The 23,696-nt window shown below is 53.7% G+C and overlaps 1 protein-coding gene across 2 annotated transcripts in view; it reads right to left on the bottom strand.

Moving 5' to 3' along the window:
• dync1h1 (dynein, cytoplasmic 1, heavy chain 1) overlaps positions 1-23,696 on the bottom strand; it is a 29,674-nt gene that overhangs the window by 5,413 nt on the left and 565 nt on the right. The window contains exons 2-62 of one of the 2 annotated variants that reach the window (XM_084677717.1): positions 23,027-23,114; positions 22,668-22,841; positions 22,289-22,544; positions 21,853-22,039; positions 21,431-21,702; positions 21,080-21,307; positions 19,653-20,729; positions 19,303-19,482; positions 19,003-19,152; positions 18,676-18,822; positions 18,325-18,465; positions 17,888-18,064; positions 17,667-17,777; positions 17,246-17,365; positions 16,884-17,123; positions 16,620-16,775; positions 16,263-16,376; positions 15,986-16,096; positions 15,610-15,819; positions 15,343-15,489; positions 15,048-15,214; positions 14,675-14,848; positions 14,202-14,553; positions 13,800-13,994; positions 13,409-13,691; positions 13,193-13,293; positions 12,892-13,051; positions 12,504-12,744; positions 12,115-12,298; positions 11,655-11,867; positions 11,092-11,330; positions 10,692-10,848; positions 10,329-10,556; positions 9,883-10,113; positions 9,629-9,769; positions 9,260-9,493; positions 8,951-9,157; positions 8,671-8,792; positions 8,379-8,544; positions 7,872-8,035; positions 7,625-7,754; positions 7,380-7,513; positions 7,030-7,144; positions 6,689-6,850; positions 6,259-6,473; positions 5,948-6,152; positions 5,589-5,762; positions 5,165-5,284; positions 4,955-5,075; positions 4,328-4,523; positions 3,379-3,496; positions 2,894-3,109; positions 2,364-2,576; positions 2,127-2,254; positions 1,792-1,945; positions 1,538-1,684; positions 1,239-1,389; positions 777-1,030; positions 514-648; positions 333-427; positions 51-225 (exon numbers count right to left, since the gene is read on the bottom strand). In XM_084677717.1, coding sequence (XP_084533843.1) covers positions 51-225; positions 333-427; positions 514-648; positions 777-1,030; positions 1,239-1,389; positions 1,538-1,684; positions 1,792-1,945; positions 2,127-2,254; positions 2,364-2,576; positions 2,894-3,109; positions 3,379-3,496; positions 4,328-4,523; positions 4,955-5,075; positions 5,165-5,284; positions 5,589-5,762; positions 5,948-6,152; positions 6,259-6,473; positions 6,689-6,850; positions 7,030-7,144; positions 7,380-7,513; positions 7,625-7,754; positions 7,872-8,035; positions 8,379-8,544; positions 8,671-8,792; positions 8,951-9,157; positions 9,260-9,493; positions 9,629-9,769; positions 9,883-10,113; positions 10,329-10,556; positions 10,692-10,848; positions 11,092-11,330; positions 11,655-11,867; positions 12,115-12,298; positions 12,504-12,744; positions 12,892-13,051; positions 13,193-13,293; positions 13,409-13,691; positions 13,800-13,994; positions 14,202-14,553; positions 14,675-14,848; positions 15,048-15,214; positions 15,343-15,489; positions 15,610-15,819; positions 15,986-16,096; positions 16,263-16,376; positions 16,620-16,775; positions 16,884-17,123; positions 17,246-17,365; positions 17,667-17,777; positions 17,888-18,064; positions 18,325-18,465; positions 18,676-18,822; positions 19,003-19,152; positions 19,303-19,482; positions 19,653-20,729; positions 21,080-21,307; positions 21,431-21,702; positions 21,853-22,039; positions 22,289-22,544; positions 22,668-22,841; positions 23,027-23,114 — 11,603 coding nt within the window. Of the gene's footprint in view, positions 1-50; positions 226-332; positions 428-513; positions 649-776; positions 1,031-1,238; positions 1,390-1,537; positions 1,685-1,791; positions 1,946-2,126; positions 2,255-2,363; positions 2,577-2,893; positions 3,110-3,378; positions 3,497-3,988; positions 4,185-4,327; positions 4,524-4,954; positions 5,076-5,164; positions 5,285-5,588; positions 5,763-5,947; positions 6,153-6,258; positions 6,474-6,688; positions 6,851-7,029; positions 7,145-7,379; positions 7,514-7,624; positions 7,755-7,871; positions 8,036-8,378; positions 8,545-8,670; positions 8,793-8,950; positions 9,158-9,259; positions 9,494-9,628; positions 9,770-9,882; positions 10,114-10,328; positions 10,557-10,691; positions 10,849-11,091; positions 11,331-11,654; positions 11,868-12,114; positions 12,299-12,503; positions 12,745-12,891; positions 13,052-13,192; positions 13,294-13,408; positions 13,692-13,799; positions 13,995-14,201; positions 14,554-14,674; positions 14,849-15,047; positions 15,215-15,342; positions 15,490-15,609; positions 15,820-15,985; positions 16,097-16,262; positions 16,377-16,619; positions 16,776-16,883; positions 17,124-17,245; positions 17,366-17,666; positions 17,778-17,887; positions 18,065-18,324; positions 18,466-18,675; positions 18,823-19,002; positions 19,153-19,302; positions 19,483-19,652; positions 20,730-21,079; positions 21,308-21,430; positions 21,703-21,852; positions 22,040-22,288; positions 22,545-22,667; positions 22,842-23,026; positions 23,115-23,696 lie in introns of both variants that reach the window. The other variant, XM_084677727.1, reaches the window with a different exon arrangement.

Below are 23,696 nucleotides of genomic sequence, written 5' to 3'. Positions count from 1 at the left end.
CAGCCTAGATCTTTCCCATCATATACTCCTCCCCTCCCCTCCCCCCGTACCTCGTCAGCCTCCACCTTGTCCACCAGGTCTTTGAAGGCGGCCAGGCGGCTGAGGCGGATCATGCCCTCGCTCTGCTCCGAGGTCAGCCCCTTCACCTTGGGCACCGCCGTCCCCGTCAGCACGATCTCCTTCCCACGCAGGTAGTGCTGGAACTCGGCATCATACGGAGGCTCGCTGGGCAGGCGGGGGGGGGGACAGGAGAGTTAGACAGGAAATGCATGTCATGGTGATGGTATCGACAACATCATTGTGTCTCAACTGTGAAGCGTGCTGTATCTTACCTGGGAATGCCCTTGAGGTTAATCCTAGCCAGCAGCATAGCGAAGGTGATGTGGTCCTGATGCAGCATGCCTCGAGCCACCCTGTTAAAGGCCACCTACACACACACACGCAAGGTTGGGACCCCTAAACACTCTCTCCCTACTTCTGAACCTTGATGTTCCAAAAGGGTGTGTGTGTTACCTGGAAGAGGTCCTTGGTGACGATAGCCAGGCGCTGGGTGTGGTCGGTGAGGCCCTTCAAGTTGCTGTTCTCGTACAGCACCGTGTGGTAGCTGTCCAGGAAGAAGTGGAGAGAGTACTGGTACAGGAAGTGCATCTGGAAGACAGGAAGTCAAGAGGTTAGTTGACCAGTACATGTGAAAGAGAGGTAAAGAGTGCATGTGTATGAAGTTGTGTGTGTATGCGTAGGTGTGCATGCGTGTGTGTACGTGTGCATGTGAGTACCTGGTTGAGGGACTCCATGGTGAAGTAGATGCTGCTGCAGGCGCTGGCCAGGGGGATGTACTGCTGAGACACAGCCTCCACCTCGGCCATGACAATGTCCGTCTCCTCCACCTTCCTGGTCACCTCGGCCGCCTCCTTCTTCAGGTTCTCCAGGGTGGTGATGATGGTGTCGTCGTCAAGGATGCGACCCTTGACCTCGTTGAGGGCCTGCAGGAGGGATTTCTCCAGCTGGCGCAGACGCAGTTGGAATTCACCTGGGAGGTGAGGGTGGGTTTGTTAGGAAGTGTGACTGTGTGTGTGTGGGCTCAAGGGAGAGCGACAGAGAGCAAGAACATATCTGTGTGTGTTAATGTGTGTGTGAGAAGAGTAAGACTGTGTGTGTGAGAGAGGAGTAAGTGTGTGTGTGTGTGTGTGTGTGAGAGGAGTAAGAGTGTGTGTGAGGACGCGTGCGTGTCCCCTCACCCTGCAGCTTGAGCAGGTCTGAGCGCTTCTCGTCCACGTCGGGCCTCTCAGCCTTCAGCACCTCGTTGAGACACTGGCTCTGCAGACTGGAGCGCGTCACCGTGAAGTTGACAAACGTCACGCGAGAACACAAGTCTGGAGGGAACTCCACCTGCACCACACACACACACACACACACACAGCAGAGTGAGACCTCCTACACCAAAGTTAACACAGGAACACACGGGCTTCTGTGTTTTAGCTGCGTTACTGTCGACCAATCGTGTGCCACGCGGTGTTAGCGTTGACCAATCGCTCACCGTGGGATCTCGGGTGGACAGGAAGATGACAAAGGAAGGTGAAAGGTCAATGTCCTGGTCGCCGAGGGTGATGAGGACACGCCCTCCAGTCCTGCGCACTTCTCTGTTGAGGACGGGGTTGAGGATGGGGTCGTAGCTCTCCACGTCCTGGGGGGGAATATTCAGACGTCAAAAACTTTATCGATGCTCAAAGTATCGGTTAAATGAAACAGGGCATTCTGAAGAACAAAGCGTCTCCCCAGGTCAGGGGTTACCTGAACCAGCAGGGGGTTTCCGAACCGCAGGGCACTCTCCAGGTTCTTGCGGAAGGCATCGTCCAGGAAGCTGGTCCGGGTGATCTTCCTGTCCTTGTACTCGTTCATGATGAACTCTGTGGCCTGGCCAGACGGGTCAATGATCAGAGGATACCTGAGGAAAAGGGAGACATGGAGGTTGAGTGACGGCAGCGAGATTGTGCGTGTGTTTATATGGCCCCTCTTCCAACACCCAGTTGGGCACTTTTAGTATCCGTGTTCCATAATCCTTTCAGAAGAGAAGCTTCCAGAAAAGCCTCACACACTGCCGGAGCCACCACGGCGTCCGCACTGACCTGTTGAACCTCTTCAGCATGATGGCGTTCTCCGTGCACAGGTCGTCGGCAGGCAGGGAGCTGGCCTGCCAGCGGAGACGCTCGTCCGCGTTGGACAGATACTCCGTCCTGGCGATGTCTGTACGGAACTGTGGAGGAGCAGGGGGGGTGTTAGATAGACCAAAACAAACCAACCCTTCCAGAGAGGTTCAAGGTCGAGGCACTAGGGGAAGTCAGGAGGGTAGAGTGGGTATCTACCTGTACGTTGGCCTGCTGTAAGTGGTGGGACCAGGTGGTGAACAGGTTCTGTCTCATCTGCTGCTCAAAGTAGCCGGCGTAGGCGATGAAGGCGGCGGAGAGCAGGCAGTCTCCAGCGATGGTGGACATCTGGTTCTTGAAGGTCTCGCTGGTCTTCTCCCAACGCTCTCTCTCCGCTGACAGACTCTTCAGCAGGGCCGTGCTGCGGTTCACCTGGCGGACGACCACACGTCAGACTCACACACACACACACCCCCACAGATGGAGAGATCGACGGATAGGCGAAGAGGTGATTGGGTGGACAGGTGAATGCACAGACTGATTGACGGCCTGAGGGTGAAGGTGAGAAGATGGTGTAAAACGTGTGCGTGTGTGCCTGTGAGGTGTGAGTGTCTGCAGGGGTGTGTGTGTTTGTGTGTGGGGGGGGGGGGGTATTTGCAGGTGTGCATGTGTGTGTGAGGGTGTCTGTGCAGGTGTGTATGCATGTGTACGTGCGTGTGTGTGTGTGTGTGTGTACAGGTGTGTGTTACCTTGGCCTCCACGGCGGCCAGGTCAGCCTTGATGGCCTGGGCCTCAGAGATGAGGACGGCGTACTCTTCCTTGTAGCGGGCGATGGAAGCTTCCAGGTCTCTGATCATCTGCTCCACCTCCTCGGCCTTCGACTTGTTGTCCTTGGCGTCGTCCTCCAGCTTCTGGAGCTCGTTCCGCAGGGGCTCCACGCGCTTCAGCATGTCAGCATAGTTCAGCTGGGAGAGGGGAGGCAGGGGGGGACGGTCAGTGGGGTCAATGTCAAGAGGCTAACTCAGTGGCCGTGTCAGTTAAAGAAGGACTTGGGGGGTCAATTTCAACGTATCCAAAATTCTACAGGGTGAAGCTTAGCTACATTTGTGGTCAGATAGGTGTTCAGGAACAAGTATTTTCTTCCTTCAGAAAGGATTGTAGATCTTCAAGTTCTCCACCCCTGAGGCGATACCCAGGTGTCTGGGGGAGTGGATGAGATGGTCCAGCTGCCTACCTGGGCGATGGCCCATTTGACCATGGGTCCACAGGCCAGGGAGGCGCGGTTGACCTGCTCGTAGTTGTAGCTGGGGTTGGACATGTAGTTCTTCTTCATCTTCTCTCGGATGGAGTCACTGGAGGGGGTAGAAGCGAGAGGTCAGCACATCCGTACGGACACATGCTCACCAATCATCACAATTGTGCCCGATGTGGAAAAGAAAGAGGGGTACAGGCAGTCTCTTGATGTTCGGAAGGGGGTGGAAGGAGAGAGGGAAGTCATGTATTTTGAATTATGTTGAGGTGAAGTAAGAAAGTGAAGACTTATTCCATCAAGACATAGTTTAGTTTAAAACTAAACTAATCAAATTCCTATGGCTGGAGATTCCAACAAGCCATCTGCTCATCAGATTTGGACAGCGTGCCATGATTCCAGACAGAGAATCAAACAAGTTAGAACCAGCAGAGAAGACAATCCAATCAAGATTATTTTCTCAAAAGGCCAAATCGATAGCCTACAAATCAAGCAGTAATCAAAACAGCGAAATCGATCAATTTGTTGATTGATTTGATATATCACGGGCCATCCGGGGCTTTGTAAGTAAGCCAGGGGCCGAGGCCAAGTCTACCTCATTTCCTCTGAGGAGAAGTTCACTATGCTGCTGATGAAGTTGTCACTGATAATAACTTGTCTGATCTTTTTCCAGTCATTGGTCTCCTCCCCCAGCAGCAGGCAGATGGACTCTAGAGCCAGCTTGACAGCCGCAGGGGGGTTGGTCATGGAGCGCACCTCCACCAGGTGCTGCTTCTTTATAGAGCTCACCGCTAGGAGGGGGGGGGGGGGGGGGGTAGAGGTGGGGAGGAGTGAGGAGGCAGGATGAAGGAAAGAGGATGGAGAGAAAGAAGGGGAGGGGGGGGGGGGAGAGAGACTTTTTAAATATATGAACCAACTGGGCGCGGGTGTTCACCTGATCTCATCGGCTGAGAAGTTGACGATGGTGGGGATAAAGTTCTCCCTCATGATGATGGAGCGGATCTGCTTCCAGTCCGTGGTGCTCTCCCCCAGCAGCAGGCAGATGCTCTCCAGAGCCAGCTTCACCGCCCCGGGGGGGTTGGCCATGGAGCGCACCTCCACCAGGTGCTGCTTCTTAATGGACTTCACAGCTACACTCCACCACCGCCACCACGCGGGGCACGAGGAGGAAGGTGGTTGGGGAGGTGAGGAAAAGACGGGCAGAGGGGTTAACAGACAGGAAAGGAGGAAGACTTCATGGGTGCCAGTAAAGTCCTGGAGACTGAGGGAAAACCTGGGTTTTAAAATGGAAAGATTCAAGAAAGGGAGTCAAATCCATCTCAGGGAAGAGAAACGAGGGGTGAGGATCTCTTGTCACTTGCTCCGTGGTCAACAGCAAGTTACAACAGACGTCCTGTACAACAAACAATACATGCTTTTTTTTTCTTCTTTACGTTCAGTTATTGGATCGTTGCCGTACCAATATCTGTACATTAAAGCTGAATGTTGAAAAGCAGGTGAGACTGCTCTGAGGCATGTGGCAGTGGGAATGTTGCGAGTGATAAGGGAGAGGTTGTTGTACCGTTCTGGGCCTCTATGACAGCAGGCTCCACCTGGTCCAGGTCTTCTTTCACACTCAGCTGTTTGTCCTTGATCTTTTCCTGTTGCTTGTACACCGATTCCTGGATCTCCTGACTCATCACCTACAATCACCACACAAACCAAGTGTGAGAGGACAGATCTGCCGTGGTTCTGACAGGACGTACCGTGGCGTGTGTGTGTGTGTGTGTACCTTCTTCTTCTCTGCTTCTTGCTGGTCTTTGACCATCTTCTTCAGCTTGTCATTGGCTGCTGCATTCTTCACCTCCAGCTCCTGACTCTTGATTCGCAGGTCACGACGTAGCTCCTCCACCTATTAAAACGCAGAGGACAGGAGGGAGGGGCGGGGCATTAGAAAAACACAGTACCACAAAACTTAACTCTGGGCCTTTTCTATGCTAATCTGTATTGGCGTATTAGATAACCGATTCCAGCGTTTCAACTCCCCCTATATGCCACTAAGGCATCAACAACACAGCTGACCAGTGACCGGCAGTGGAAGGGTAGCTGTGAGGCGACTGCTTGACCTTTCTCTGCATACTAAGCCACATGCTAAGCCACATGAGCGTCTGGGCGGGGCGCGGGGCCCAGGGCGCGGCAGGGAGCTGCTGCTGTACCTGGTCCACTGTCTCCTTGATCTTGCGCAGGCCGACGTTCAGGTGCATCTGCTGCTCCTCCAGCTCGCTGCGCTTCTCGTTGAACAGGTTGGCGTAGTGGTTGATGAAGTCCAGGTAGTGGCGGGGCGTGATGGCCATGGTGCGCCCGCCGCGCTTCGCCAGGCGGTTGTTAGCCTGCGGGGGAGGGGGACGGGGGAGACACGGGGCGGAAGGAACAGCGGTGAGGAAATGTTGTAGGAATGCGGTGGTACTGCAGCTGTAGGACAGGTGTGTGTGTGTGTTTGTGTAAAGATGTTGGCGTTTGCTCAGCACTTGCGTCCAAACAGCTGGTGTGAAGGGCGCCGGGGTGAGGGGGCTACCTGGTGCAGCGTCTGGTGGACGAACACGCAGCCGTTGACGATGGCCTCGCGGTGAGTGGGCGGCTGAGGCAGCTTGTCGTACACGATGGGCATGTAGTCTGGCACCTTGTAGTTGGGCTTCTCCAGGTCCATCTTGCTGGTGAACTCCTTCCCCACCTGGTACAGGGCCTCCGTGGACCAGTCCCCGAACCAGTTCAACACGCACCTGAGGAAGTCCGCCGTTAGGTTCGAGAATGTGTGTGGAACCAGGTGACTGCGTGTGTGTGACTGTGTGAGTGCGTGTGTATGAGACTGCGTGTGTGTGTGTTTACCTGTTGAACAGGGCAGGGGAGGTGGCGGCGCGGTCCTTGAGGCCCTCTGAGGAGGGGTTCATGGTGAACACCACGTGCAGGTTCCTGATGACCTGACTGGTGAACCACTTGTAGAGCTCCTCGTGTGTGTCCAGCATCAGACCCTCCTTCTGGGCCCCCTCCTTGCACTGGGTCATCAGGGTGGCATACTCATCGCCCTCAAACAGCCCTGGCACCTGGGGGGGAGGGGGAGGAGTGGGGGAGAGAGAGAGGGAAAAGAGAGGGAGAAGAGAGGGAGAAAAGGACAGGGGGGGACAGAGGAAGAGGTACATTACACTACAAATGGTAGAACTCTATACAACACATTCCAATAGAGTACTAAGTCGTGCTTAATGTTCCGTTGTTGAGACAAATCTGCTCTAAGGTGTGACATCATGTGACAGTGTGTTACCTCTCCGTTGGCCAGCAGTGTGTTCATGCGCTCCAGGAAGCCAGAGTCCAGCACGTTGGACTCGTCCATGATGAAGGCGATCTTCTCGTTTTTACAGCCAGAGCGACGCAGCACTGTACGCAGGTCCTCGTCAAAGTCCTCGCCTGTGTACTTCCTGTGCACCTGCACACACACACACACACACACACACACGTCAGATCCTCACTCCCAACACTTCTCGTCAGACATCTGGTCACATGGTTGACACCATGCCACGCATTAGTCTATCCCAGCCCTCAACATCGGTCCTTCTACACGGTTGCACTGCACCCTGGGTAACTGAGTTCCAAGCCCCTACCTACCTTGATCTGGTAGACGCTGAGGCCGTTCATCCAGGCCACGAAGCGGGACAGGGTGGTCTTGCCCGCACCGCTCACCCCGATCAGCAGCAGGTGACCCTGGGGCTGACGGAAGATCCTGGAGGAGACAACGTCTGTGTTCAGCAGTGAAGACACCAACAGCACAGGCTGGGAGCTCTACAGTACAGCATCCAGGTTTGCTAAGGCTTGCACCCAAGAAAAATAGCAATCCCCCCCCCCCCCCCCCCCTCACAGGAAGGTTTAAAACCCCGCTCGTTTTTGTTTGTCACTGGATAAACACATCGCGAGGGGCGAGTCGGACGAGTAGAAGAAGCCAGGTGGTCCTTGTTCACCTGTCGATCCTGAGGACGTGATCCAGCACCTCGTTGAAGAGCACCAGAGGAACGTCCAGCTCCTCCTCGTAGAAGACCTTCAGCCTGGCCTTCACATAGTCCCTCAGCTCCTCCTGCTCCACTGGGATGTAGTCCTGCACAGGGGAGACGCCGTGAGCCATCGCAAACCAACACAGGCCGCAACAGGACCAAATGCACCGAATAACGCACAAAGTGGGCTTTGATAAAGCAGCCGTGTGCCAGACCTTAGACAGCCAGTTGCTGTAGAGGATGGGTCTGTTGAGCCCCTTCTCCTTGTCGATGTTGGGGAAGTGTTTGAGAGCCACCATGTCGATGTTCTCGTCAGTCCACCTCCTCTCCTCGTCCTCCACCAGTCTGCAGGCGCAACAGCAGGCCTCAAACACCATACAACATACGCCAACTCAAACAAGGGCCCATCCCTCCCCTGTTTCTCCACCCTTCCTCCGGTGTCTCTTCCCCCCCCCTGCCCACCTGTCCTGGAACAGTCGCAGGGCCTCGTGGGCCCAGATGCGGATCAGGCCCTCCACAGGCAGCGTCTCCAGGGGCCGCAGGGCCTCGAAGATGCCCCTGACCCAGCGGGTCATCTCTCTGGGGGAGTAGATGTAGTGGGGCTGGGTGTCCTGGGTGAAACGCTCCTGGAGAGAGAGAGAGAGAGAGAGAGAACAGAGAGAGAGACAGACAACAGAGAGAGAGAGAGAACAGAGAGAGAACAGAGAGAGAGAGAGAGAGAGAGAGAGAGAGAACAGAAAGAGAGAGAGAGAGAGAGAGAGAGAACAGAGAGAGAGAGAGAGAGAGAGAGAACAGAGAGAGATGAGAATACGATTGAAGACATCCAGAGAGTCCCGTGTGTCAGGATTCCCCATGGTAACAGCTTGGTGTGGGTGCAGAGGGGTAAGGCCGAAGCTTGAAAGTGTGCGTGCGAGAGTGTGTGTGGAACCAGTGCAGTATTCATGTTGGAAAAGGGTGTTCTGGTCGTACCTGAGACATGGTGTAGAACTCCACCATGGCGGCGGTGAGGGGCTCGGCGTAGGTGCGGAGTGACGGGATGAGGCGCAGCATGGCGCGGTTGAACGTTCCGTAGATCTGGGTGAGGGAGGCGGGGCCGGGGTAGTCCACATACACCACCGGAACGTGGCGCAAGAACCTAAGAAGAACAACAACACCATAGCAGTCAACCACCAGAGTCAGAACCAGAATCAAACCAGATTCAGACAGGATTGTGATCTTTCGGAGCAGCGGGTGTTGGGGAGTTCCAGGGAGGTGTTGGTACCTGTGTGTGAGGGGCTTTCTGCCTGGGTCGGTAGGGGGGTTACAGGCTCCAACAAACTGGATCCTCTCCAGTTTCACCCAGGTCTGGTCTGAGGTCCGGTAGAACCCACCATGCTCTACCATCTACACACACAGACGGAGGCTCAGAACCAACACACACTTGGAATGACAGGACTACTCAGGAATGACAGGACTACTCAAAAACACAGGCTGACATAGCTCAGTGGTAGAGCATCCGACTGTGGATCCACAAGTCCTGTCTGTACTGTCGTCCCTCTCACCTGTCGCAGGAAGGAGATGACCCTCTGGGTTCCGTACTTGTCCATGTCGGGCAGGTTGATCTCGTCGCAGAACAGCACCAGCCACTTGCCCAGCTGGACGGGGGCCAGCACCACCCCGTTGGGCGTGCGGCGGTACTCACAGTAGTGGTCAAAGGTCTTCAGCAGCAGCTCCGGGGTGGTGGCGCTGGAGAAGTTCAGACCCACCACCTGAGGAGAATGGATGAGTAGGGATTAAAACAGGTTCTTCAGACCCTGGACTTGCTCCAGAATCCCCCACTGACAGCAGTGTGTTTATCAGGCCACCCTCACCTCCATATCGGGCAGGGCTCGGAGAGCGCTGAAGAGGGTCATGGTCTTGCCGGAGCCGGGAGGTCCACACAGCACGAGGGGCTTGTGCTCGGCCAGCCAGGTGTAGAGCAGGGCCTCGTGGCGAACCGTGTCCAGGGTGGGCACCACCACGTCGGGGGAGGCCACCTTGTGAGTCTCCACCTCAATCTGGGGCACCTTGCCCTGCCAGGACTGCCACTCGCCAGAGATGCACACCTGGAGGGAAGAGGAGGGAAAGGGGTGAGAGAATAAACCTTTATTTATTTATTTATTTTATTCTGTCTACAGAACTTCCCGGGGGTTCTCCAGCTACATAAAGTGCCATGCCTGGTGTGGTGAGGCAGGACTTACCTCATAGTCTATGATTGGCACGTTGGGTGCAGAAGGGAGAGGCACCGTGGTGATGCGTCGGATGTATTCGCCAAGCTCCGCCCTCATTTTCAGACGTCCATCGCCAGAGAAGGACCAGAGCACGGCGTAGATGAGATACCTCTGGAGACGGGAGAGGAGGGTCAACTAGGATCTGTGTGTGTGTGTGTTTGTGTGTGGAGACGGTCAGTAGGGGAATGGATCACCCGGGATCTGTGTGTGTGCGTGTGTCTAACCTGCATGTATCTCTCCAGCTGGTCTATGGGCATGGGGAAATCGGGGTGGTTGTTGTTGTAAAGGGCCACGTTCCTACAGGCCTGGTGCAGCATGGAGAACAGCGAGCCCATGCAGCGCAGCCGCGTGAAGTCCATGATGTGCTCCATCTTGGAGGCGTGCTCCAGGGCCTTGATGACCAGGCCGGTGGAGGTGAAGTAGGGCTGCAAGATGGCTGCAGAGTCCCGTTGGATCTAAAAGGCAGAGTTCAGACAAAATAGAGATTTATAGTCCCCTCAAAACAGCTCAGGTTCAGAGGCTGAGACAGAAGTGGAGATCGTTGAGAACTTCGGCCGTTTTTAGCTTTGAGTATTCCAACATGCCAACTGCTCTTGAAAGGCGGGATTCTAAAGCTGGACAGCTATCCAATCAGAGAGGAAGATGGACCAGAAGAGGTCACAAGACCCACCTGCAGCATGGGGGAGGCGGCCTCATCTCCCTCGTCCTCCGTCCCCTTCCTCATGCGCCCGGCCTCATCCTCTCCCTCGTCCAATGGGATGCTGCGAAGGCGAGCCAGGAAGTGGTTGAAGACCATGTCGGTGCTGAGGACGTCCTCGCTGAACCAGACCATGCCGCAACGTGACACGGTGGCCAGGGTGGCGTACTTCAGGTCCTGCACCTCGAACATGACACGCACCTGGAGAAACACCGCGACACAAAAAATACCTTCATCACGGTGACCCCATTTTGGACTTGAAACAGACTCAGAAATCGAGCATGCATGTTGTGTGTCGTCGGGGTGACGGTGTCGTCGTGGTGACGGTGGTCGTACGTTAGGCGGCAGGCTGAGGCGCTCTCCGTTGGGAAGGGTGAGCAGCTTGTTGTCGTCCAGGACAGAGTTGAGGTTCTCCACCCATTCAGGATCCACGTCTCCATCGAAGATGATCCACTGACGCTTCTGCAGCTCGCCACGCACGTTGTCAATGATCCTGGAGGACACGGACCAATTAGGAGAAGAACCTTCCGGAAGTGCGTGCTCTCATTTCCTACATGTATGGGTTAAGACTTGGGTGTATGATGTGTCATGTGTGTATGACGTCAGTGTTTCCCTAACATTGATTTATCTGACATTTTTTACACCGTCTGGCTCCGCCCCTGCCTACCGCCACAAATATAAATCTCATTCTGTAGGAAACACTGGACGTGCATAACGTGCGTATGACTGTTCGTACTTCCTGAGGATGTGTGTGAAGAGGCCATCGGTCCACTCGCGAGTGTTGGGGTCCAGGGTTCCATACAGGTGGTCCTTGCTGATGGCCTTGGGGTCGATGATATGAGCGACCCCCTCCAGACCCTCCAGCCTCTCCAGGGCCTTCAGCAGCACACGCCAGGCCATGGTCTTACCACTGCCAGACGGGCCCACCATCATCAGACCGTGGTTGATCTGAGTGATCTGGTACAACTGCAGCACCTGGGAGGGGAAGGACACACAGGGATTACAAGGTGGCAGGAGGAAAACACAGAAGAAGAGCGCCTGCTAGTAAATACACTGTTCCTTTTCTCTGACCACCAAAATACAGATACAACGATGCACTTCTGATCCTTGCTATTCCTCTTTATACTGAAGATCACTGCCGTTGCTGACGCTTATTTTTTCAATATCGCTTACATGTTGTTTATACCATGTTTCTTTATTGTCCATTGGATTGGATTGTGAGTTATCGTGTTTCCTCCATTTGTGGCCTGTCACTCGTGTGTCCCTTTGGAGGAAAGCGTGTCAGACAGGAGGACGTACCTTCTCCACCCACATGCTGCCTACGTCGTCTCCGTCTCCGTAGGTCATGTACATCTCAGCGCACACCTTCTTCAGCTCCTCCCTCAGCGCCGTCATCTCCCCACGCATGTACTGCACCCCGGGGAACACGTCCGACAGCAGCGAGAACAGCAGGGGGATGTCCTCCGCCACCAGCTTGGGCACCATGGTCTCACATACACTCTGGATCAGGATCTGGAGAGGAGGAGGATGGGGGTGGGGGGGTGTTGGTGTAACTGGGAGTCTGGAGGAAGTAGCAATCGGATCATGCGCTACCCTACACGATCCATACAGTCCTGAAACATGCACGTGCTACCTTGGGTTATCTGTTATCAAGGCCAACTTCTCTCAAGGTTTATTTGTTTAGTTTTTTTTTTTTTTTTTTACACTTGCCTGAATTCTATGCTATACAAGTTCTTCAGTTATGCACTGGTTCCCTTACCTCCTGTTCCGGCAGGTTCTCTGCAATCTCGTTTTCATCGACGTTCTCTCCCCGCTCGCGCTTCTCCCTTTTGATCTTCTGGATGCGCTCGCGCTTCACGTTGCCTGCACTCACCAGCACGCTCTTCAGGGCTCGCAGGCCAAAGTCGTAGTGGCTCTGAGACGACAGCTGCTCGTCACACAGCCTGATGGGTAAGACAGGGGAGAGGCGACTCTTAACGATACGCTGTGGCTGAATGATGGCGGGAATAAAAGTGAGCCGATCATCCAGTTTAACTCATGTGGAACTATGCAGAATGATTAATGAGCGTTATGAACCCCTCAAACTTTTTTTTTTTCTTCCAAAGCCCCAAACCTATTCTTCCTGTGTATCTATCTGGCCACACGTACTTGAAGAAGGGCACGATCTTTTTGGCGAGTATCTCGGCGGTGCGGAAGCCCTGGGAGTAGAGCATGACCTGGGCGATGAGCTGGCGGTCAGGCTTGGTCATGGCCAGACTCCTGAAGAGCTTCTTCAAGTTGTCGGGCAGGTTGGAGCGGCCGGCGTAGCCAGGGTTCATGGTGATGAAGATGGCCATGTCTGGACTCACCTTCACCTGCTTGTTCAGCAGCTCACAGGTGATGGGTGCACCTAGGTGGGGGGGGGGGGGGGGGTGGCACACAAGATGTCAGGTTGCTGTTTAGGGTTAATTGTAGGGTTGTGACCAAGGAAGGGTGTATCCCAGAAAGGGTTTATACACCATGTTGTGTGCACGTTAGCCAGCGTGGGAGCACGTACTGCGGTCTCTGTTGACGTTGCTGTGCTCTCTCAAGGCCACCTGGATGTACTGGACCTGCTGGGACACGGCCGACAGCATCCGCTCCTCCAGACGGTTGAACTCATCGAAGCAGCCCCAGGCGCCCACCTGGCACAGCCCCACGAAGATACGACCCATCGCCTGCGCCACAGGAGGACCGCAACACAACTCAACACTTCATACTATTTCAGCGTTTTTTCGGCATTCAACATGTGTACTCCACAGCACTGCGTGTGTGTCAGCGCTTCTGGAGTTTCTTGATAGTTTCAGCCATGTGTGTACCTGGAAGTCAAAGGTCTCATCACAGTTGAAGACCAGGACAAAGCGACCCAGCTGGTGGCCCAATGCCTTCACAGACTCGGTCTTCCCGGTACCAGCCGGCCCTGCGCAGCAACGACAACAACTGTCAACATCAACACCAGCAAAACATTCAGTGGAGAGGAGTCAAAATCTTCTGTGTGTATGCGTGGGTCTCTCTGTGTAGTTCCTGTACTTTACCGAAGGGGGAGCCCCCGAGACGAGCCTCCAGGGCCTGGGTCATGGTCAGGTAACAGCGGTCAGTCAGGGGGGTCTGGACCAGCTTGTCCTGCACCCCCAGGTACTCAAAGCCGTAGTTGAACTTGGCGTTGGCCATCTGGATGGAGAGCTGCTGAAGGACGTCGGTCTGCTTGGGGTCAAAGTAGAAGCGCATCTGGCTGAGCCACTCAAAGGACTTGGGCTGGTCGATATTGTTCTTGATCAGCGCCCGGGTCACATCCCTCTGGTGCACCAGCTCTGTGATCTGGCGGGGGGGGGGAGAGAGAGAGGAATACGGTCACGACAACAGTCAAACTGTGTACCTGAACCCCCCAGAGAGAGAGAGAGAGAGAAGGTCCTTGTTCCAGCGTACCAGGTGTTCCAGCTTCCTCCTGCGGAGAGGAGGCTGCTCCATCAGCACTGTGTCGGCCAGCACGTTCAGGGTGGCCTCCACGTTGCTCTGCACTTCCTGCATGGGGCTCATGTCGCTGCCCCCGGAGATGGTGGTCAAGGCAGCCTCCACGTTCTCGGACCAGGCGATCTGGGCCGACAGCACCACCAGCTGAGCCTGGGTGGGGGGGGAAGCGAGGAGGAGGTCGGAGGTTAGACCGAGAGGACGCAAATGTTATTAAAAAGGTGGATCCAAAATAGAAAGGTGTTCAAAATCCATATTTTGTCACTTAACTCAATTGTTAACACGATTGGTGCACCAAGCAAGTACAGACAAGGCTTTTTATACTACATCCAAACATAAGACAAAACTAGCTGATCTTACCTGGTAGCGATCGATCCAGTTGATGTAGGCTGCCAGGTCGATTGTTCCCTTGTTGAAGGCGGTCACCTCAGTGACGGACTCGGCCAGCAGCTTGGCCAGCGTCACCCTCATCTCCTTCTCCACCAGGGTCAGCCACTCGTTGATCTTGGGGTGTTCCGTGATGGAAACTGGGGTCTTGTACAGGATCTCCTCGCCCTCACGAGACGAGATACCCAGAACCACAGTGTTGTCCTCGTTCAGCAGGATGGAGGAGACGCCGGCGAACATCTTCTTGAAGTGCTTCTGAAGCTTGGGCACGTTCTTGCTGTTGCCGATGATTTCTAACAGATCTTCGTCTCCCACAAAGTAGAACCTGGAGAGGAGAGGTGGAGGGAGGGCGGGATTAACCGATTATTGCCATGTTAGATGTGTGTGTGTGCCTAATCGGGTAAAAGACCTCTTTCTCCAGATGAGTATGTGTGTGTATGTTTTACCTGGGGAAGGAAGACCTCTCTCTCTCCAGGTACTCTCCCAAGGCTTTCTGGATCTTGCCCAGCAGGTCGGCCAGCCTCTCCAGCGACCTCTGAACCCCCTGGATATTCAACACGTCCATCACCAGCGGAGACTTGGTCACCTTCTTCATCAGAGCCAGGAACTCTGTGCTGATGCTGCAGAGCAGAAGGGGGGGCGGGGGTAGATGTGGGGGAAAAAGATGAAATGAAACGAATGCCTTCCATGCCAGATAGTTTCCTGTTACGACACTCCCTGGCCAGAAAGAAAGCCATTTCCTACCCAACCAGTATACAGTAGTATACAGTAACAGTTGGAGTAGGAGTCTCATTTTAAGTCTCTGGTTCCTCCTCTCACCTCGAGAACCTCTGGGTCTCAACAGGCAGCAGGTGTTTGATGTCGGCGCTGCCGGTGAATATTCCCTCCAGGTAGACCCAGCGACGCTGCACGTCGATCCACACGTCGAACAAAGCCATGATTCGGTTCAGCTTGTCCTCCCAGCTCAGAGCGTCCTCCTCAAACACCTGAGGACAGACGAGAGGGTGTGGGTTAGCGTGGTCCTCGTCTGGTGCTGATACAGCGTCGAGCAGCGTGCCTGTGTCTGCGCTCCAGATGTGCATAGTACTGTGTGTGCGCGTGTGGTCAAACCTACCTTGTAGTAAGGCGACAGCTTCATGGCAGACACGCTGTTGATGTGCTCCTTGACCTTGTTGAAGAGGTCGTCCCAGCCGCGGATCAGACGGCACTTGTTCTGGTAGTTGACCAGGTCCAGCTCGTACGAGTTCCACACCTCGCGGATCTACGGATCCATGGAGAGCACAGACGCCGTCAGAATGTGAGTGCGGGGAGCGGTACTGGACCTGCAGCACCTGCATCGAGTGCTCCTACGAGTGGGGGCGTAGGTGTTGTAAACGTTCACCTGCTTAAGGAACTCCTCCAGGGCCATCTCTCCCTGGGCCACCAGCAGAACGTCCTTCACCACCATCTCGTTCTTCTGCAGGTCTATATCCCAGACCTGGCCCAGGGTCAGCTCGGAGAGTACCCAGTTCACGTGCAGACGCTTCATCAGCTGCTTCCAGTGGCGGTCCTTCAGGGCCTCGGACTTCAGCTCGATCACCAGCATGTTGATCTGAGGCACAGGAGGACAGGGCAACACGGGTGAGCAGATTGAAATATCTGCTTGTGGAAAAAAAATGTGATGCCTTGTGGGGGTTGCGTCGCAAGACCTTCCCTTGGCTTCATACTGTATGTTCCTGAGGGGAAAAGGAGAGCCATGGCGAGAGAGTGAGTCTCACCTTCATGTATCCCTTGAGCAGCCTCTGGACGTACTCGTAGGAGGCGTACTGCCTCAGCCTGGCTGGGAAGTTCTTCAGCTGGTTCAGCAGGCCGTCCAGACTCTGACGCAGCTGCAACCAGACACACACTCAGACACTCAGATGACTCAAAACAGACTGACAGAACGGAAGAGAACCGGCCGGCTGAAGGGGGTTGATGTGTCAGCCGGCTGAAGGGGGTTGATGTGTCAGCCGGCTGAAGGGGGTTGATGTGTCAGCCGGCTGAAGGGGGTTGTACCTTGCGAGGCTGGACAGACACCCAGGTCTGCTCCTTCATCTGGTCAATCTGCTCCCACACCTTCGACAGCTCGGACCACACCCCCTTCAGGTCTTGCAGTTCCTCTAGTGCCACCTACAGGATGAGAGAGAAACACACACACACCAGACATCAGGACTCTGGGGATGTGCTAACCATTCCTGCACCCTCTAGGAACACGTCCGTGTGAGAGTGTTGTGAGCGTACCTGCACCCTCTAGGAACACGTATGTGAGAGTGTTGTGAGCGTACCTGCACCCTCTAGGAACACGTATGTGAGAGTGTTGTGAGCATACCTGCACCCTCTAGGAACACGTATATGAGAGTGTTGTGAGCGTACCTGCACCCTCTCCTCGCTGCCACTGAGCAGACCGGTGTCCGTGAGCTCCAGGGCCTCCTTGGCGCGGGCACACTTCTCCCGGTCATCCTTCAGACGACCAAACTTCCCCTCGTAGATCGTCAGGGACTGGAGAGCCTCCTCTGGACGCAGACTCCCCTAGTGGATGGGAGGGAATATAACAGTTAATGCTCACATAAACATCATGAAATAGGTAGTTACACAATGAGGCGGGTGATGGGCCTATCCGGGCTCCGTCTCTCTTACAGCGACTGGTTTGGTCTTCTCCCAGTCGGTGAGCAGATCGGTGGTGCGATTCTCAACAGCGCGGTCTTCCTGGACGATCTTCATCTGCAGGTTGGCGACCTGCTGCTGGATCGCAGTGTCCTTCCTCTTCATGATGTCACTGAAGGCGCCCCATTCGCCCTCAATGTTGTCTATGTAGAGCCAGGACGGCGGGAACTGGAAGCGCTGCTTCTCCAGCAGGCGTTGGCCGTTACGGAACAGCTGCAGACGAAATAGAACCCCCAAAGTTTGTCAAAAACATGTCCAACAGTTATTGGACAATACAGGGTACGCCCCGGGTGCATTTGGGGGTGGACATATGCATGTTTGTGTACAGCACTCACGTCCACATTCTTCTCAAACTGCTTGATCTTGCGTTTGAGAGTCTGGACGTAGGTGATGAAGGTGACAGCGTCTGAGGTGCTGGCCGTGTCCACAGAGTGCTGCTCCAGCTCTTGACGGGACTAATGGACGGCAGACAAAAGATGAGACCAGAGAAATACATAATTAGGGACCATAAGACACTTGCAGTCCTGTATTCAGAGCTTGTGTCCTTGTCCCATGTGCAGGGCTCGAAATGAACGGCGTCACGATGAAAAAGATGCCTGGGACAGTTCAACACAGACTTAGGGACGACTGCGGAACGATAGACCATAATAATATGAAATGCATACACCAGTGGTTCAACACGTTTAAACACAAGGCGGTTGAAACATATCATCACATTTAGAATCATTGGAAACTTTTTTTTCCAAGGCTGGTTACCTTGGAGATCTGTGAGTGGAAGTCCTGCATGTTCTGTCCCAGCATCTGACCAAAACGGCTGAGGACTTCCTTGTGCCACGAGTCGTACTTCAAGTTCACCTTGGACTGGACCTGGAAACACACACAAACAAGAGGTGAGAAGAAGGAAATAGAGGACAGGAAGGAGGAGGTAAAGGAGGAGAGTGATTATGAGGTAGTGGAGAGGAAGTTCAGGAGGTTACCTTGCCGTAGTCAATGACTACAGGGCCAAACTCCTTGCGAGTCTCTGCGTTGTCGAAGGTCCCACGGGCCTTGCGGATCTGCACCAGCAGAGCCTGCCACTTGGTCAGATCCTCCCCCAGACGGTTGTAGATGTTCTCGGCCTGCATGTCCCACAGGCACTGGTACTGCAGCCAGACCTGCAGGAGCACAGGAGGGAGGAGGAACATGTTGTTACACAAACACTCCTTTATACAAATACACATCCCCCAGTATCTCAGGATCTCAGGTATGCTCTGACTTTCAGGTACAGAAGCCCATATAATCCTGTCCTTAACCAGCACACAGACCTAGGTGATTAGAGCTCCACAGTCTTGCCTGATCTAGTGTATCTGGTGATACATGCATCATCTATCTTTACTCTGTGTCAAGTAACCCGTGCAGGCCTAAAGGACCTTACCTTGACGTACTGCTCCACCTCGTTGACGTTGTCTTTGACGGAGTTATACGCCTCCTCCAGAGCAGCCGGACCATCAGGCATCCTGGTCAGAGCGTTCCTGTAGAACCTCTCCTCCTCAGACAACTCGTAGTGGACGCCCACCTGGTCGAAACAAGCGCTGCAGCGGTTAACCATCTACTAGATCATTCCAAAGTAGTCCAGGCCAGCAGGTGCAGATGTCAACACTGCCACCACCATGTTTTGTTCAATTTCCTAATGACCATTTAGAGGACTTGTGGTAGCAGAAAAAGATTGCTTTCTCATGTGGTTCAATGTGAAGGCTGTGTGCCTGTCAGCTGCACAGCATCATACCTGGTATCTCTGGCTCTGGATGCGAGGCAGAGACAGGATCACCATCTTCCAGGCGAACATCTCCTGGTAGAGCTTGTAGCGACAGTCCTCAATGGGAGGGTTCAGGTAGATCACCTGGTTGGTGATGCGCAGCTCATGGACCACGTTCTGCCGACGGGGGGGGGGGGGGGGGGGACGGGACCTCAGAGTTAAAACCCAGTCACACACAGGGGCTGGGAGGTCCGACACGCAACCACAACAACCTCATTCCAGTCAGGTGGGAAGAAAAAACAGTGATTGTTGTGACATTCAACCCCGGCCTCCATTAGGACCTCCATCCAGGCCTACCTTGATCTTCGGCTCTCCCCCGGGCTTGTGGCTGACTTGCGGAGCCTCGGTGTCCATGTCCACATCAGCCTTGTCCTCCATCTGGCCCCGCAGCACCTGCGTCCACGCCCTCAGACCCGCCTGCAGACGCACTCCCAGGATACGCTCGATCTAGACAGGATAACAGAGACAACTGTTAAATAAAAGCCTCACACCTACTCATACAATTCTCTCCATCTGTAATTGACAACGCGAATCTATTTTTCATATCAACCCCATTGGCTAGGGGGATGCGTGCCAAAGTTGTTTCTAAATACAGACCTCAATGTCCAACTTGTTGACCCAGATGGGCAGATTGGAATATGAGTGAAGATTGAGGTCATCCACTGCCTTCTGGACGCGGTTCAGAATCTCTGAGAAGGTCTTGTGCTCGTACATGCAAGTGTCCAGAGATCTGACCTCAAGGTCAATCTTCTCCTCAATCAGCAGAAGGTCATCCACCTAGAACAAAACAGAAAAGCACACAGTTATAACAAAAGATATGGTCTTGAATGGGCAAATCATTTTTCAACAAGCAGGATACTAATTATGGAAACATCTCCATATAGGTTAGAATAGGATTTATACATTCTTTTGACTGGTTGATCGTTACGCCTTAAGGAGTTCCCAACCTTCTCCTGGAAGTTGAAGACGGTCTCCGCCAGCCTCTGGACGTAGGGGTCCAGCTTGTAGGACTCCCAGACCAGAGCAATGCCTTCGGTAACCAGCGCCTGGACCTCCTTCTTCAGCCCGGCCACCAGCAGTGAGATGGAGATGCGCTCCTCGACCTTCTCGCACGTGCGCTCGTACGTGCGCACGCTCTCTATGAGAGAGATGGCAAAGGGGTAGAGCTGGTTGGCCTGGTGGGCCTTGTTGACGATGGCGAGGGGCACCCGGAAGCTCAGCCACTTCAGGTTCCGCACTTCCTTCGACAGCGTGATGATCTCCGGCAGGAAGTTGACCTTCAACTTGAGCATGTTTCCCGTGCGGCCGCGGGCCCGGCTGCTCTCGATGGTAAAGATGCGCCCCGACACCCCCAGGTTGCGCTGCTGCACCTTGCGGGCCCAGTCGTCGAAGATCTCCTGGGTGTTGAGCTTGGCTCTGAAGCTGTCTCCATCCTGCTTCAGTTTCAGGCCCTCCACGTGGTTCTCCCAGCCTTTCCCCAGCACGTCCTCCACACGCTTCATGTAGGCAGTCAGCTGGCGGTCGATCTGCTTGGCCCAGATGATGGAGCCGGACACGGGCGGCAAGTCTCGGACGTGGCTCATCTTACAGGACTGGCTCTGGGGGTACTGGACCTTAAACTTGTCATGGAGCGACTCGATGTCGTCCTTGACGCGCTGGATCAGCTGAGTTTGGTACTCGCGGATGGCGCCCCGGATATGGGGACGGACGAACAGCGCGTTGAAGCGGGAGAAGATGCGGAACATCTCGTTGGCGTTCTTGGCCGTGCCCAGCTGGTCGCGCAGACGGGCGGTTATGCGGGTCTCCACACGGTCGATGCGCTCGTCGTAGCGCTTCATGGCGGCCTCCCAGGCCTCCACTCCCTCCTTGGAAACGTCCAGGCCGTCCACCTCCTTCACGTTCTCGTACGCCAGGTTCACCTCTTCGATGGCATTGGCGTCTGCCGCGTCAAAGAGGACCTCCGTGACCTTCAGGTCTGGAGCTTCGACCGGCTCTCCGGGGGTGTGCTGGGGCACAGCCGACACCTGGGGGAGAGGGACGCCAGTCAGATTGTGGTAGGAAAGGAAGGAACGAGGAGAATCAGAATCAGAAAGACAAGGAATTTGCTTTGGCAGGAAGGTGCATACAATAAACATAGGAATCATACATTTTAATATGTGGTCTAACTATACTAAGAGGACATAAACTAGCAATACTAGGAGGAAAGATATCAGCAATGGACTACGGTCAGACATGAAGGTACCACACAGTGGTAAAATGAGGAGGCTTAATGCTTTGCTGCTATGAATCAACACTGTAGGTCCAGATCTGATACTGGGTCAGATAAGAACAAATAGATGAGGATTGAATAAGGCTGTGTGTGTGTGTTTCTGACCTGGGGGCGGAGCACGCGCACGATAACGGCTCTCAGCTGCTCATGCTGCCTGCGGAAACGCCTCATGTGATCCAGGCGCGCCTGCAGCTTCCTGTGGGCGGGGCTGAGGCGCCAGACCATTTTCAGGTTCTCCTCCCTCTTCCTCTTGACAATGTCCCTCAGCAGCACCTGCAGCTTCTCGTACTCGTCCTCCCAGGTCTGGAACACCTCGAAGCACGCTACCATCACCTAAGAAAGGAGAGAGAGAGACAGGTTAGCCACATTCACAGGCAGGGGACAATTGGCAAAGCAGTGTCACCAGGTACAAAGTAATGACACTTGGCCTTTCGGCCAACAGCACAGCTCATCCACCTTCTCAAACTCCTCGTAGGCCACGTGCATGAGTTTCCTGGTCCCCAGAACCTTGAGCAGCTGAGAGCTGAGGTCCCTGGATATGGCCTCCACAAGACGCAGCGCCCTCTGGATGGGGTACTTGGTATTACGGATTTTCCTCAGGTGGGTAAAGATGGCCACCAGCGCCTGGCGGATCTTGTCCAGTTCGGTAGCGGAGAGCAGGTCATTGAGGGGAAAGTCCTTCATCAAGGGGTTGTAGTCGTTGACAGTCTCCACTGCTTGCTTCAGACCTGACAGAGTAGGGGAGACACACCATTATGAAACACTTTATTTTACGTACAACAATTAGTTAGGCAGCAGAGTCATTCTTGATCACGTGCGTTATGTGTGCGACCATGCGCGCGTCTCTGTGAGAGTGTAAGAAAGCGTCTCATGCTCACCAGTGTCAGTGTCGAAGCTGACGGTGGCGTGGAAGCGTTTGCCGTGCTTGAGGATATCTAGGGTCAGCAGAACCTCCGGGCTCTCCCTCTTCTCCTGGATGCGGTTCAGAGCACGCTCCAAGTTCAGCCAGAAGCTGATCTCCTGCAGAGCCGTGCCTGAGGCAGGGTCACGGTCCAGCTTCGTCACCTGAGGGTGGAATATAAAAATGAGGAGGATGCAAAACAGTCACAAAAACTCTCCACGACCTCTCAGAATCAGAAGCGTTTTTTTTTATTGCCATGTAAGTTAACACAAACACAGAATTTACTGTGGCAGGAAAGGTGCATACAATGACATATATGGATAATCATTTTAAAAAGCAGAATGCATCAATAAAGTGTAAAAGTCTAATACTAAAGAGCTATCTCTCTCAACACACTCTCTCTGGTTCTGTACCTTCTGGATCTCCCTAATCCAGCGGTTAACGCCAGACTGCAGCTGGTTCAGGAAGGTGGGGTCCTCCACCTTGTCGCCAAAGTCTTGGACCTTGGGTTTGTCCCCGCGCTCGTAGCTCTGCTTGGCGATGTTGGTAATGATGGGGTGGATCAGAAGACTGATCTCTGGGATCTCAATGTTCTGCTGCAGGTGAAGGAGACCCATCTCCAGCTCTGCAATCTTCTTTTCCACCGAGGGAGCCATCTTGTCCCCATCCCTAAGAGACACAGACACAGCATCAGTAAAAAGAAAAAAAAAAATGTCCATAAAAGAAATGAATAAGACTGAATACCAAGTGTTCCAGCCATAATTGATTTAATTGATTCTATGCCAGTCGTACCTGTCTGCCTTGCCAGACTCACGGATGTAGGACTTGAAGAAGGGTGCGACAGCATTGCTGATGAAGGAATGCAAGGTCTCGTAGGGAGAGTCTTCACTCAAGGTCAGCACGCGCACCTGGGTGGAGATGGGCTTGTCAGCATCAATCACCCCCGTCCGCTTGATGAAGGCCAGGCTGAGGAAGAATCAAACATCCCGCATCGTCATTTACAATCTGCTGTGTCACTGCTTGTACAATGTCTGACGAGGCAAAAACCTATTATCTTTTTTTATTTATGTGCAATCGAGTTCGCGTGAAATCCATTCTCAACATGGATGACACGGCTTTGTTGGTTTGTGAATGAGGCAATGATTGTCTACCTGTTGGACTTGAGGCCATAGTGGATGTCAATGTTTATGTTGTAGGAGATGCACTCCTTCTCCTCTTCACCTTCATCCCCCACATCCTCTGAAAGACAGATACAGAAACATGAAGCTGCGCACGGGCAATTAAGGCAACAAAACTTGAGTTGAACCAATAATTATCAAGTTGGACACAGTATTAATGATCTACTGTATTATTATTAGGCCTCTAAGTGCATGACAGGGCCTTCCAGGCGATGACTCTGCCCCTCCCTGCCAGATGATGTCATTTGTGCAGCTGATCAACATCAGCTGACCAATCCCTCCACTGCCGCATTGCCTGCACAGGCCACACTTGACCATTTTAAGTTTAACTAGCTGACGCAAATACCCTGACTGTGCAGTTCATCTCCGAAGTCATGCAAACCCAGTGTAAATAAACATAAGGAAATCCATTCAGCTAGTCACCGTGCCGGAGGAAAGGCTACACCAGAGAATAAAGGTTTCATTGACAGCATGATATTCACATGATTCAAAAACTGGGATACGATACGACGACGAGGCATTTGACCTAGCTAGTAAACGCTTACTCTGTTCTAAAAGTCTTGTGCTCTCCGTTTGTATTTGTTGTTTAACTACTTAGCTAATAGTACATTTTACTAGCTGACTAACTTTAAAAAAGGAAAAC

Source organism: Hypomesus nipponensis, chromosome 3, assembly GCF_054491055.1.
Source record: "Hypomesus nipponensis isolate SF chromosome 3, ASM5449105v1, whole genome shotgun sequence".
In the NCBI taxonomy this organism is placed as follows: Eukaryota; Metazoa; Chordata; class Actinopteri; order Osmeriformes; family Osmeridae; genus Hypomesus; species Hypomesus nipponensis.
Note: the sequence above shows the minus strand (reverse complement) of the source record. Positions and strands in the feature narration are given on the sequence as shown.